This window comes from Tiliqua scincoides, chromosome 1 (assembly GCF_035046505.1).
Source record: "Tiliqua scincoides isolate rTilSci1 chromosome 1, rTilSci1.hap2, whole genome shotgun sequence".
Classification (NCBI taxonomy): domain Eukaryota; kingdom Metazoa; phylum Chordata; class Lepidosauria; order Squamata; family Scincidae; genus Tiliqua; species Tiliqua scincoides.
Genome location: NC_089821.1, coordinates 132,147,196 through 132,162,756, shown reverse-complemented (window position 1 = coordinate 132,162,756; position 15,561 = coordinate 132,147,196). Strand labels below are relative to the sequence as shown.

At 41.3% G+C, this 15,561-nt stretch overlaps 1 protein-coding gene across 1 annotated transcript in view; it reads left to right on the top strand.

The window, feature by feature from the left end:
• The window catches only part of IQCA1 (IQ motif containing with AAA domain 1), a 96,518-nt gene that overhangs the window by 9,455 nt on the left and 71,502 nt on the right, over window positions 1-15,561 (top strand). The window contains exon 6 of the mRNA XM_066622147.1: window positions 10,921-11,126. Within this exon, the coding sequence (XP_066478244.1) occupies window positions 10,921-11,126 (206 nt within the window). The remainder of the gene's footprint in view (window positions 1-10,920; window positions 11,127-15,561) is intronic.

Sequence of the window (15,561 nt, the reverse complement as noted above, 5' to 3'; positions counted from 1 at the left end):
GTCGGCTGCATACTGCAACAGGTTATGGGCCCAGCAGCCTAAACGCCTGCGCCAGCTGTGTTGAGACTGTCTGAGAGCAACCCCGGTGAGTCTGCGGATCCTGACGTTTACCCTTCCAGGACAAGTGTTTCTGCAGAGTGAGGTCTGTGTGCAACCAGTGAGAATGGCAGCAGCAACAGCTTTTCCTCTCACCCGTCTGAATGAGGATAATTACCTGGGGTGGTCAGTTAAAATGAAGATGCAGCTTGTGAAAGACGGTCTCTGGGAATTCGTGGAGTCGCCTGTACTGGATCCTAGTCCAGAGGCACAGAGGTCACAGGATAGAGCTTTGGCATCAATAATATTGTGCTTGGAAGATAGCCAACTGATACATGTCCGAGGAATAGAGTCTGCTAATGAGTGCTGGGAAGCACTGAGACAGCTGTACGTGAGTGACTCTGAAAATGTCTTACACGCCGACTGTACCGGGCAAGATTAGAGCTTGGAATGAAGGTAGCTGACCATCTCCGAACCATGAGACACATGTTTATGGAGCTGGAGGAAAAGGGGGTGCACTTCACAGAGCTACACAAAGTGTTTATTGCGTTGTCGTCATTGGATGAGTCGTTTGACACCCTGGTGACGACGCTGGAATCTCTCCCAGAGCGTGTTGCTGACCCTCACCTACCTGACCGGACAGCTTTTGGAGGAGGAACAAAAGCGTGCTGATAACCAGCAAGCCCGAGGGAAGAGTGCCAATGTTTCCCCAGCGTCTGGGGCTGCAGCAGCAGATAAAGAGGCTGATGTTCCTGGGGTCCCCATCATGAAAGGATGCTTCAAATGTGGGTCGGAATCCCATTTGCAGTGTTCCTGTTCCTCCCAGAAAGGCAAAGCTGCATGGAGGAAGGAGATGAGGCGGAGGGGGGGCTACAGAAGCACTCACGTCTCGGTGGTCCAGGCAATGGAGGAGAGCTGCAAGCATCAGTGGCTGGTCGACAGTGGAGCTGCAAGAGCCTCTGTGAACTTGACAAATGGACTGAGTTCCGCAGTTGAGGGGGAGGGCACAGTTTGGTTATGGACTCACCAAACCGAGGCACACAAAGTGCTATATGTGCCTCAATTAAAGTAGAATTTGCTAAGTGTGGCAGCCCTGGATAGGGATGGGTTCAGTGAAGCATTTGCTAGTGGCCAATGCACAATAAGTAAGAATGGAAAAGAGTGTGCACGTGGCATTATGAAAATCGGGCTTTATGTATTGGGGGGCTCTACCTCAGTTAATACCACCCAACTCTTTAAAAACCATGGAACCCATGCTCAGTGCACCCATTTGTGGCACAGAAGGCTTGGTCATCCGTCTTTTCATGTTTTAGAGAAAACTGTGCAGAATGCATGTGGGGTGAAACTAGAGAAATGCCCACTTTTCTGGATTGTGCAACATGCAAGAAAGTAAAATCAAAAGCATGTCCTGTGTGCCAAAGAAGTGATAGGCAAACTTCTCACCCATTCCAGTTGGTCTTTACTGATTTGATTGGGCCCCTCAAAGGGGGGTGCCAAATATGTCCTGGTCCTAATTGAGCATTACTCCAGATTTAGCTTTTGCTATATAATAATAATAATAATAATAATAATAATAATAATAATAATAATAATAATAATAATAATAATAATACAGGTATTTCTATAAGTGAAACTGTGGAAACGAGCAAACGCTGCCCCCCCACCTCTGCCCCCTCCTCTGAAGCCCAGGATCCTTGGGCGTCTCAGGGACTTCCTAATGCCTCATAAGGTATTAAAAAGTCACTTCCGGTTGTTTGGAAAAACCGGAAGTCGTGTTTTCACTCTAAGGCTTTGTCTGAGCCCGTCAGAGGATGCAGACGGACATGGGTGGTCTCTGCTGGGCTCAGGTGACCCTCTAGCGGTGAGGGGATTGTCTCTGGAGGAGGTGCACGCATGGAGGCCTTGCAAACCCAGTTGACAGATAAGTGAATCTGTAGATACAGTTTCTGCAGATATGGGGGCCTCCTTGCAGTTGCCTCAAGCCTGAGGCTATTCACACATCAGATAGCTGCTAACTAACTGCCATGCAAAGAGGTGAGCTCCTGCAGTTGCAAGCTTTTGTAAATATAGGAAGATAAATGTTGTTTATTTTTTCTGGTGTGTTTTTCTTTCCCCACCCCAAGTCTGTCAATGACAGGTTGTGGGGGGCAGGTGAAAACTGAGTCACATAAGTAAGTCCCTCAAGCCTTGAGGTTATTCATTAGGGTTGCCTCATTATGAGAAATGAATTGAGATTTTTGCATACAAATAAAATATTATTTGTAAATAAACAAAAATATTTCTTTCTAGATCACCTTTATTTTTTTAAGTCTCGGAAAGCTAGGTGGGTCCCAACAGATACAGTATCATTTTAAAAAGTGGGTCCTGGTGTTAAAAAGTTTGAGAACCGCTGTACTATGCAGTATACATATATGTTATTTTAAAAATCCTGCTTAAGTTCCCTTTGTAAAACTTGTTTGTTTCATTGTAATAATATGCTTACTACTATCATCATGTGCACAGCATATATTACTGGCAACTTATATTAATGACGTTAACAGACTTAAAAAAATGGGATCATTGACACTTAAACTATGCTTGGATTTTTTTAATCATACCACCTGTGTCCAAAACTCAACAGAATGATCTTGATAAGTAAAATATTTTGCCAGTAACACTGCCCCACCATTGAAGGGAGCCCACCTGTTGTTTATACCTGAAAAACAAACACATGGGATAAAATTAGACAATAAATATCATTTGTAGTTTGGCCCTGAGTTTTAAAAGCCGCTCAGCAACTTTTATATGTTGAGTGCTGATAAGGAGATATGTGTATGCCATTAGGTGGCTCCTAATGTATGGAAGCCTTCAAGCTGGCTTCAAGCTTCAACGTTAAAGTAGTCAACCCAACCCCAGCTGTCTTTGGATCTCATGTTTTTTGAATGGTGGGACTGGTTGCTTGAGAACCATACTCACAACAGATTGATAACTTCAGTTTGCTTTGGATTTACTGTACAGCAAAATGTTGAGCAATTCAAATCAAATGATCATATCAACCACTTACAGTGCATTCCCCTGGGAGCTGGGGATAAGAATAGGCCCTCAGTTTGGCTGTACTTGTCGTAAGAGGCGACTAAACAGCCACCGGGTAGATGGGACTCGTCAGCCTGGGAAGGCAGCTCATCTGAGAGAAGGAAAACTCTGATCCCAAACCTCCACTGCCTTGTGGCTACATCCAGTTATGGAAAAGGCTTCAGGAGTCAACCTCACAGAGTCCTTGAGGCAGTTCATGGCTGAACACAGTCACGTTCTGGCAACTCCTGCGACGCCGCTGGAACCAACCGTATTGGCTTCTGCCTTTCCATTGGACCATTTCAGCGACGTGGAGAGGGGGGATTTGCTGCATGGGAAACTGTCTATCCTCCATATCTACTTTACCCAGGCTTCATGCACTGGAGAGGACACTCTGTTCCAGAACCACAGAGCGCGATACCATAGTCTTCTGAGACTGAAAGATGTCAACTCAAATCAAAACCCTTGTGTTTGTATGGCCTTTTCCTTTTCAGCAGAGATTAAACGTCCGTATATCACACAGTCCTATAGAACCTGATTTCTTGTTGGAGCAGGGAAGAAGGGTTAATACATGTAAATTACTTGTCTGTAGCTTACAACTGAAGATATAGTGGGCTGAATAGCATCCATGTGCCTGCTGATGGCTGGAAGTGACATCATTAAGTAATGATGGCCAGAAATAAGCACTCCATTCTCACATAGAAACTCATTATCTGCAAATGACAGAAGAGAAAATGTGCAAATCTTTTTCATAATTTCAAAATACGAGATAGTAATTATTATGGGGTCCAGAGAAATGGCTTCTGGGCCACATCTGGCCCTTGGGCGTTATGTTTGACACCCCTGAGCTACATCTTTTTGAGTGGATGGTAGTATGTTCCCTTTTCAAGATTCAGGTACAAACATGGTTGATGTTTTGAATGATTAGCTTGTTTTGAATGATTAGCCCATTTTAAAAAAAATACTTTTTGTAAAATAAGGGAAGGTCAGAAATGCTATGACTGCCAGATTAGAAGAAAGCAAAATTACAGTTCAGATTATAAAACAATAAGAGAATCAGTTTATTTTGCTCTGCATGTGTTCAGAAGTAGGCTGTCTCGTAGGCCCTCACCTACAGTATTTAAAATGTATGCATAAGCAACCAAATTAAAACAAAACCTCTTCAGTCACAAATTTCAAGTTGTGTTGAAATGACAGTCTCACTGACTCTAGCTCAGTCACGGCTTACAAACATTATGCTCACGTGGGGAGACTATTGTAGTTTCATATGTTTGGTAACATGTCCATGTGTAAACTTACTTTTTCATATAGTGAACTCATGTGAAAGGAGTTCCATTTGACATAAATAACTATTCTTCTTGACTTTCCTCTTCATTTTACTTTTTATCCAATATATGTTTAATTAAATGGACTGAATTATATATTTTATATATCTTGTGTTTCAGCTACTTAGGAAAGTTCATCTCCCAAAAGAATGGCTCTCTCTATAAATAATACATTTTAGCTAAAGAATAATTGGATTGCTTATTAACAAAACATCAAGCTCTATAAATAAGTAGAGCGTGAATATTTTTGAGCTACTACAAAAGGGAAACCAGCATAGCTAAGGGGTGTCAAAAGTCTGTTTCATTAACCATACATCTAAAAATGCCATTTTAACTTTACATTTAGTCTACTGATGTTATGTTCACAACCTTGTGTCATGGAAGGGCACCAAGAAAAAGACTGACTGAGGGGAGTAGTGCCAAATTGTTAGCATGTGCATGCCTCTCCTTGCTCCCCACTTTCTCTTTACTGGACCAGTAACTGAATGGAGGAGAACCTTGGTGGTTTTCAACCACAGCCAGCATCCCAGGTTACAGAGATACAGAGGGGAGCCTTTTGGCATAACCCCTCCCAGAACTGAATCCCAGAAACTCTTATTAAAAATCAAACCCACAGCAATTGCAGGATGATGAGAAGTGACAGTTCGCTAAATTATGTGTGAACATGGACTAGGTATGCAATGAGTAAAAATGAAACTCATTTGTTAAAAGTCCAAAAGAAAAGGAATTAAACAAAATGGGGGGGGGGGGGATAGGGAAAGTACTGATGAAAATGGCTGATAGAAAATGCCTGAACTGGTTGAAAAGCACAAGCAGAATGGATGCAGTAACTATTAATGCCCATCAGATGGAGTTGGGATGCAAACAAGAACAGATCCCAAAACCCCACCCCCAAACCATCCCCAGCATATTGTGTTGCTAAAATGGCAAAGTTTGCAGGCTGACTTGGAATAAAAAGAGCAAACGGAGCAAATTAAAATGAATTCCCTGATGCCTCTAGCTAGCAATATGGTCCTAGCTATTCACAATGTCTAAGGAATTCTCAGGTACCTGCACTTAATGGAGAGTAAATAAATGATTTTTTAGATTGTGAGCCCTTTTGGGACAGGGAGCCATTAGTTGTTTGTTCGATTTTCTCTGTAATTCGCTTTGTGAACTTTCCGTAGAAAAGCGGTATATAAATACTGTTAATAATAATAATAATAATAATAATAATAATAATAATAAATTAGTTTCTGCCCTGGTCTTCGAGTTCTTATCCAACCAACAAAAAAAGCACCCAGTGTTTACTTGTGCTTGGACCTAAATGTTGTAGGTTTGATGATGTCATCAAATTACCTGATTGAAGGAGTAGAACCCACCTCACCCACCTCTTTTACATAGACAAACAGGTTTGCTGCCAGTTGCAAGGCAGATGTAGGTAGATAGGCAGGAATTCTTCCAGTCCATAACTACATTTGCTTTATAGTAATGGAGTTTCTAACCAATTAAAGACAAACACTGCTTACAGAATGATGCCCCAGCAGCTTTGCCTGTTTGATCCCCAAATGGTTTATAAAATCCTGGAATTGGGGTTCTGGTTGGGTACATAACTGTAAAAGCCTCACCTCCGCATGCTTTATGGGGAGGAGGGATGGATCTGTCTCTTGGTCAAAGTGCTATATCACATATGTTACAGAAGCTCTGTAAATGTACTTTTGCGCTGCTTTACCAGTGATACATTGGTGGAAAGTGCTCTATTATCTGTTGGAGATTATGCATTTAAAAATTTGGAAGTACCAGTTATTTAGGGGCAAAACTACACATTCCACTAAACTGGCTTTAAAGAGGCAGGTTTTAAATTAGAAGAATCTCTTAATAAACAAAAAGCAGCCTTTTGAGCCCCAGTCCTGATTGAAACCAATATACCAGGGAAAGTAAACACTTTCTCCTTCTGTTTTCCTGCTGAAAATTAATCTTCCAAAGATTATTTGCCCCCACAGTGGGCAAATAATATGCTGTATTAACCACATTTGGTTGGGAAACTGTGTGGGGGAAAGCATTAACCTCCCTGCATGTTGCAGTTCTGTTCAGGATTAGGCTATTGTTTACTTAATAAGAGGTGCTTCTGCTTTTAAACACTCCTCTTTAAGACATGTTTCACTAAACCTGTACTTTGTTCTTAAATGATAGTAGTTTGTGTGCAGGCACAGATTTTTACATATAACTCAGTTAAACTACATGTACAAAAGGGTACTTCGAGGTATAATAAGACCCCATGCATTGAGAGTAGGAAATGCATGCATTAGTTCATTGAGTAGCCCTGAATGCTGCTATCTCTTACAAATCCCTTGAATGAATTATGTTTAGTGGAAGCTGTTTGACGTTATGCCCAGAACAAGAGCACCTAGAATTATTTCAAGATAATTTCATAAATGATAAACCAGGTGTTTTATGGTAGATAAAGCTACTCTCTCTTTTTACAATTGCAGTGATTAAATGTGTACTTTTTTTTACAGTATAGAGCACACCAGATGCAGGACTATAGCTTCAGGAAAATTGGTCAACCTGCAAATTCTAAGGGCAAGTTCTGAAGTGTCATTTTCTAGTATTTTTCAGGAGAGATCTTTGTTGAAAGAGTGACATCATGCTGTCAGTAACCACTCTTGCACGCAACTTAAATAATGCCCATTTTCTTAAAACTTATATGAAGGTCTATGAGAATGAGAGAACAAAACACAGAACAGCTCTGAATGCACTTGCAAGTGATGGACTGGAAGGATTTTTTTGCAGATCAATGTCCACTGTCCACATTTAATTTAAACAGCAATTTAAGACAAAGCCCATCAAACATTAGATAAGCATTTTAAGTTAATGGACTATATAGTGCTATTACTTGACAAACACAGGGAGCTCAAATCGTGACCTATTTTTACAAGAACATCAAGTATTAATAGGCATATTATTGCTGACAGAGGGCCTAGCTAAATATGTGAATTTTGTTATCCAGTTTTGGATCATTAACTATAGAAAGCTTGTAAACGTAATGGTTTCTATTCACATAGGAAACCTTCATTAAGATATATTATTCTACTGCTGATGTGACTATCACATACTACTAAGTATCTAGTCTACATCAAATATGTATAGATTTGTTTTTAAATGAGTAGCTGTTCCTGGGGTGAGTTAACAAATTTGAATTTTGCACAGCCAGGGAAATTCCTTTAACATGGCGACATGAGCCAGTTGTCAAGGAAAAGCTCCATCTTATATGCTCCAGTACAAAACCTCCCAGATCCATAATGATAGAATGTAAAAGGGTCAAATACTAGAAGGACTGAGGGTCCAATCTTATGCAGTGCATGCTGGCTTGCCACTGGCATGCACTGTCGCAAATGTGCCACGTTTGCAGTCCTTAGCACTGGTGGAGTGCTGGTAGAGCATGGGGGGATATGGGGAGGAGGCGTGCCGGGGGAGGGAGCAGGGCAGCAGGGAGGTGGGACCGGTGGAGCTTTGCTCCATTGGATCCTGAGCCTCTGTATTGGGCCACCCATCTGACATGGGGGCTCTTAATTCTATACCGACCCTTGGGTTGTCATTGCGGTGCTACTCACCTTACCCAGGGGAAGGGGACTAAAATTCCACTTTTTTTGCCATTTTAATGCCGCTGTTGCCCTGGGTGCCAGGCTGCTCAGGACTGGGCTGCCAGATCCTGGGCTGCTTATTATATACATAGGTGCTTTAAGTTATTCTGGAGCTTGGACTTACTGCAATTGTATGCAGTACAATCAGTTACTGCACAGTGATTCAAACAAGGCTAACAGCAACAAAAGATGCTACTTTCTTCAAGGGCTTTTCCAATTTGCTTTAATTTGAAGCTGTTTAGAAATGTGCTGTGATATTATATGGCAAATTGATGTTTTTCTCCCTCTTGATGCACAGATTTCTCTAAGTGGACTGTTTGTAATTTGCTGTAGGGAAACTGACAGTTTCTGGCATTAATAAAAAAAACACAACTACAGCTGCTTTAGCTCAGTGGCAGAGCACATGTTTTGCATGTGGAAACCCCAGGTTCATTCTCTGGCAGTTCCAGTTAAAAGAAAGCATTGCTGGGAAGGGCCTCTTGCCTGCACTGGTGTTCCTGGCAGGGAGGGGACAAAACACTAAGTTTTGTCAGGCGCTTGGCCACTGGTTTTAAGCAGTTCCTTTTCCTCACTTTCAGAGCTAATTGCGACTGCAAAAGCTTTTGCTTTTGCCAGAGCTTGCCTGAAACTGTCTGACTCTGTATAGGGCTGTTTTATGTGTTGTTGTTTTTTTTGTATATTTAAAGTTTTTGAAACCATCTACAATCACTGTAGTAGATTAGAAAGAATGTTCTTTCTTGAAATGCAGTAATAAAAGCAGCAAGAGAGTGAACATTTTATTCTAACTCCCTATGTTGGTTTACAAGTCCCTAAACTTATTCTTGGGTGAGCCTATTAAAATAATGAAAAACTTGAATAGTTTTTTTTTTAATTATTAAAGTCCATTATGCTCTTTTATGTTGTTGTTTTTCTCAAGGGAAATGGATTTCCTCACAGATTCTTGCAGCTGCAAGAAAATGCCAGGAAACAACTGGCTAAACAGTATAGATGAAATTAACAAATTAAAAACAATACTCTCTAATTAAAAAGAACCAATGGAAAGTGTGAACACTGTGGAAATTCAATTTAAAATCCTTTGGCACCCTTCTGATATTGATAAGAATGGTATTTGCTAAACAGCAGTCTTCTCACCTGCCTACATGATCCCACACTTAAAGCATTTTTTTCCTGTACTGCAATGTTGGTTAATTGACACTGAAGCATTAATAGTATCTGTTCTGGGCTCCCAGGTTTGCAAATTTTGTGTTGTTTTTAAAGGAGTAGGTCTTTTTCTTGATGTGTAGCAAATGAAGTTAAGAGTACAATCCAATGTGTGTCTCCTCAGAAGTAAGTCCTGTCGAACTGAAAGAAACTTACTCCCAAGTAAGAGTGTTTGGGACACTGTCTCTTTGGGACAGTAGTCCAAAACTGTGAATAAACCAGGCACCATTCACTATACTGTATATGCTTAACGTGCAAACAATTTTATTCTACCAGTGGTGAAACATGAAAAATATCATCAGAAATATCTTAATATTGGAAACATTTTAGTAATCCCCAGATGATCCTGTTGTAGTTCCATATATTGCAATGGAACTGTAAACTACTGTATTAGTTTATGAATAATTTGCAAATAGGGAGAAGATATGCCTTCTCAAGGGCAATAATTCATTAAAGTATCCTTTACTCATGAGAAGCATTATATCATACATGGCCTGATGCTACTAGACATAATTCGCAACATGACCATCTCCTTCCATATGATCTTTTTCTGTTCACTTGGGTTATCCATAGCAATCTGTGAATGCAAATGACTTCAGATACCACCCAATCCTGAGCTGCCCATTGTACCGGGACTGCCATGGTGCTGAAATTACTGCCACGGCATCCTATGCACAACAAGGCAGCTGCCAGCAGCTCCTCGGGGAAAGGGTACTTTTTTCTCCTTCCCCTGGGAAGGGCAAGTAGCCCCACCATGGGGCTACTTGATTCTGCGGCAACCCTTGGGCTACCATAGAATCAAGAGCCTCAATGAGCCTGACATGGAGGCTCTGGATGTGGAGGAGCAGTGCTCCTCCAATCCCACCTCCCTATTGTCCCACTCCCTCTCCCTGGCACACCTCCTCCCTGCCCTCTTCCCGACCTCCTCCCGCCTCCCCCTGCCCTTGAACCCCACCTCCCTCTCCAATGCCCAGTGGTTTGGGAAGCTGTGGAGCAGTGGTGGTCCACCAGTGCTAACCCAGTGCCAGCCAGCGCTGAGCTATCTCTGGTGCTGAGGGCTGCAGACCTGCCTTACACTCAGCACCGGCAGAGAGCCAGCAATAAGAGCTCAGGATTGGACTTGAAAAGTTTCCAAAAATTGTCATCTTAGGTCATCCCATATTTGCCTGAAGTATTATGGTACAATCTATTGTGGTAAGTATTGTGGTAAGTACAATCTATTGTGTGTAGTATAGTGCTAAACAAGGAAGTGTTGTGTGCCACTTTCCGCTCTCTCTCATTGAGCATAGGGGGCTGTTTTTGACTAAGTCAGACCATCTCAATTCTGACTAGCAGCAGCAGTTTCTCTCTCTTCGCCTTCAGCTTGAACCTCCAGAGTGAGGTTCATAGACCTCTTCCAAAGAGAAGTGGGGTGAATGAAAGAGAAATTTTGCAGTATCACTCAGCACATTGGGTGTTTTAGCCACATCACTGTAAGCATATCTGGTATGCTATCCAAGACCAGCAAAAAAGAGATCACAGATCATAGTACAAACTGAGAAGGATCACTTAAGATTGGTTATGTCTATTCAGACAAAGCTGAATATTTGTGGTTTCTAGCATAACAAAAGTGGAAAAAACCCAGAAATTTGGTATAGGCAAATATGCTAGTAGTCCTTATTTGAACTCCTATCCTCCTCCTCTAGATTCCACCCCCTCACTTCCAAAGACCTAGTGCTACATTGCTGCGGGCCCAGAAGGTGGCTAATCTAAGATGTGAAATTCAGGAAAAGCATGAGTCGGACTACCAGATAGCTCTAGTATCCATCAAAGAACGAGTGAAAGAAATTGAAGGTCCTGACATCAAAGAGAGTCTCCAGGATCAGATCCGCCAGTGGTTCATTGAGTGCCGGTAAGAAAGATCAGAACAAAAAGATGTAAAATTACCACAGTAATCTGTCTATAGCACTCAGTTTTACTAATCCAGTTGGAAACAATGTTTAATTAGCAGGGTAGCAGTTTTGGAAAAAAACATTTTATAATCCGAACTGCAGGTTAGAGGATGTTACATCTTTACATCATCATTCCTGCCATTCAGGCATGAGATTGCCATGAATTGCTCCTGTGGTCAGGGCTATGATTCAGAAATCAACAAGTACAGCAACAAATCGTTTACTGCTCTTGAGCACATAGCGTTTTCTCCTCTTTTCTCTGTAAAGAGCTTTGTAAACTGATATTGCCCATCAGTGAAGAGGATGTGCTTCACTGCATGTCAGCTGGTTCTATGCAGATCCTACCTAGTGAAAGCCAACTGTGAAAGCCTCCAAATAAAGGTGTCTTCTGAAGGATATGGTCTTAGCTGAGACATTTCAAATTAATACTACCTTTGAGGCGGGCTCTGTCAATCAATAGCAGTGCCTTTGCTGGAACTGGTTTCAGATCTGGGATTTTTCCCTTTTGGGAAACTTGGTAAGTGTGGTAGACTCAATAGCATTGCCAGCCCTGTGCTGTGCAACACACACACACACACACACACACACACACCCCGCATTCACAGGAAGCTACGTGCAGCACCCAGAAGTGGTTCAGCAATGACGTCTTCATAGCGTGCACTGCCAAATTGCTTCAGGGGAGGCCATTACTGGCTATTTGGATGTTGGGGGTGTGTGTGGGAGGTCCCATCTGCCACAAAAGGCACAGGCCTCTGCTTGGTGGAAGCTTGGGTGGTGAACTCGTCACCTGGGGCAGACCCCCCCCACTTGCTGCACTACTGACTTCATCTCACACAGCCATAGAGATCTTTGTGTGGAGGTAGAGCCTGTATATATACTCTCTCACTCTCAAGCAGCAGCCAGAGAAGACAAGAGATCCTCATAAGCTGCCCACTGTAAGGTTGCTGTGTTTGTATGGGCAATAAATAGCCTATAGCAGCATGACCTGAGGTTATCATTAAGGAGTACAGGCCTCTGCACATGTCACTATTAGTTACATGTAATTGTAGCACCATTTCAAGCAAAGTATACTCTTAAAAATGTACTGGAGTAAGGCTTTTCTAAGAACCTGAGATTTAACAATGACTAAAACAATGATTTTTGACCTTATTGTATTTATTCAGAAAAAGCCAGCAAACCTACACACACTTGAGTTGCTTAAAGCCACTGAGATAAATGGGACTTAAGATGAACTGTTAAATACTATATGTCACTGTTTAGTTTGGGGATCATATGAAAGTGAAAACAGGCACTGTACAGGAGCCCAATCTGGATCAAGACGATGGTGGGGGTGAAACTGCAGTAGCATCTTCAAGGGAGATTTTTGATAGGAAAATGGCACAGAAGTAAACCCTCCCTATCCTGTACTGCCAATCAGATTTGGAACGGTTCCTTGTGCAGCTCCTATTTTTCTTTAAAAGAAGCCACAAACTAGAAAATGAGGGATTTGTCACATCTAGTCTAACTCTAAATCTGCAAGTTTTAAGATGCATTGGATTGGACTGTCTGGTTAATTTTATGTTATTCTTGGGTTGTGATCCTAAACATACTTTCCTCGGAGTAAGTCCCACTGAATGCATTGGATTTACTTCTGAGTACACATACCTAGGAAGCACTGTTAGTCACTTAAAAGTGCAGATTAAGAAAAGAACTAAAATATCCAGGACTATGGCTACTTGGTTGTTTTCCAGTACTTAAAATAGAATGACAAAATCAAGAAGCTCTTTACAAATGTCTAAGTGACATAATTTAGCTCACAGCTTTTCAACCACTGCCACCAGAGACAGCAGTTGTGTATTGTGCTTGTCCCACAGTTCTCCTTGCAGCAAGGGAGAGACTTCTGCAGTCTCTGCTGCCCTCCGAACTCACTTTGACTCTGCACTCTTCCTCCCTAAACCATACCTCTTTGAAAGGGCCAGCCAGACCAACAGCCACATCTTGCCCACTAATATATCCTCAACCCAGCTACCCCACATTTTCACTGAGGTCAGCTCAGGAGGGCAGTGCCAAGGAGTCATCATAGCAGTGTCAAATTGGGAAGGACTACTAGTGGTACTAGATATTCTTGTTGAAAAGCACCAGTTTAGTATCTGAAACTTAGAAAACAGAGTTAGTGCAGTGGGTACCTAGAGATGTCCCTGGAGATGTTGGGAGTTCAGTTGGCTGCACTGTTCCAGGTACATGACACAAAGATTTTATCTTGTTCCATCGAGAATGGAAAATATATGAACTAAGGAGCTCTTGGCTGATCCTCCTCCCCTCACTGAAGCCATCAAGCTACCTCTATTAATGTCAACAGGCCCATAAATTTCAGTTTACACTGAAGTAGACAACTTTTGCCACTGCACAGAAGCTACCCCAGTGCCCCCAGCCTCCTGTAAATCCAGCAACACCCTATAAAACAGAGTAACTACACATGGCCCTAATTACACTTCATCCTTTTTTAGAAATAGAAATATTTACACATTAAAAATCATCACCATGAAGAGAGGTACAAGAAACTAAAAAGGAATAAACAACAATTAATTTTAATGTTTCAAATGAAATAAAAATAGTCTACACAAAATTCTAAGATGTTTACCTCTTGAACATTTTCACAATTTATAGTATCCTACTAACCCTCAAATAGATTTCTTTTGTTCAGTGGGTCAGCATGTCTAGCCCTTCTTTCTGACAGTTTGTCTCAGCAAGAAATAGCCAGACTTCTTTTTTTGCAATCCACTATTTGGGGGGGGGGAGGTGTTTACAGGCTTTCTGCACCAGTTGTCAAATTGATGCAATTTGAATTAATTGGGATAATTTAAACAAATAGTTGCACTAATTTTAATAAAATCAACATTAATTTTGACTAGTTCAAATCTTGATTTTGGAACAGATTGTGAAATCTGGAAAATTTCTTCCTTCCCACATACCTAGCATTAAAAAACATATTTAATAATATATAACTCTACAGGTTTTGGTTGCATGATATGGAGTCAAAGCTTGTCAATTTTGGAGGTTGGATTGTATCCTAATTAGTGCTTGTACAGTGCACAAGAACAGCTACCTTCCCCACCTCTCCTCACTAGGGCAGCTCCCAGAGTCCAGCTCCTCTAAACTGTGGGATGTAGTATCAAGTATTGCTGAAAACTGCACTGAGGCAACTTCCTCAAACTGCGGTTTGCTTGTGGAAGCTGCATCCACATGTAGGGTTAGAAATAACTGGCCTAACCTGCAGCAAAAGGGAACAGTAGAATCCTGAAATAGTAGAGTGGGATGTTACATTTCAGAATACAGGTGAGAGATCACTTTTTGGAGTGCAGCATCAAGTGAAAAACATTTTGCAAATATAAAATTGCCACCTCAGGTGGGGAAGTTCTAGCCCAGCACTTGTGCTGTTTTTTTTTTTTCTTGCAGGGAGTTTTTCACATTGGGAGCATTCAAAACTGTGAACTCCTGCCTCCTATCTAAGGTAATGCAGGGCACTTTATCACCTTAGAACTCTACAACTTCATTCTGCCACGTGTTAGAGGAAGTTTAGGCAAGTGAAAGTCCCTACCCCTTCCTTCCCATAGCAGCCCTTCAGAGTTTTGGGAGGCTGCTGTGAGCAAGAAGAAACAGGCAAGTGTAAAATTCCTGCCACATACTGTTGTTGGCTTCAGCCCATTAAAATTCTTGAAAGGGGGACTAATACAAGTAGTAGCCCCAAGTATAAAGGAGTAAGATCTTGGTAGTAAAGATCCAAAGCTATTGAATGAAGCTGTTCATCTGAACAATACTAATACCATCATAATTTTGCTTTTGAGACAGTATGTTATCCATCTATAAAAGTCAAGGGAATGTGAGTGAATAATATGGATAGGAGTGAATAATATGGATACTTAAGTTACACTGCATTTTATTTGCACTGTGTTGTTACTGTATTAGAGGCGAAAAACTAGAAAGAGTCAGGCACTTTGAAAATATAAACTTGAAATCTCTAGAAGACATACTAAGTGGATAAAATTATAGAACTGTTGATTTCTCTTTCACAAATTAGAAAAGCGAGGGCTAATGAGTTTGGCATCTGAAGTCAGTATAGTGTGCTACTTGAATGAAGAAGCTAACAGAATTTTTCAATTAGCAATATTGATAAATAGACTTTTGGTGTTAGGCTGAGGCTGGCTTCTAATTGAAGACATCTGGTTTATTTCTCTTCATCTTCTTTCACACTTCAGCAGTCACAGAAAAGCAAGAATAAACTCTGGCCAATATGTAATGCTTTGTATGAGGAAGCTTGGAAGATTTTTTGATCTTTACTGACCAGTGCTAAAACTTTTTTTTAACACAAACACACAGAGCCCATGAATAGTTCATAGTTTAGATTATCTTTTTTAG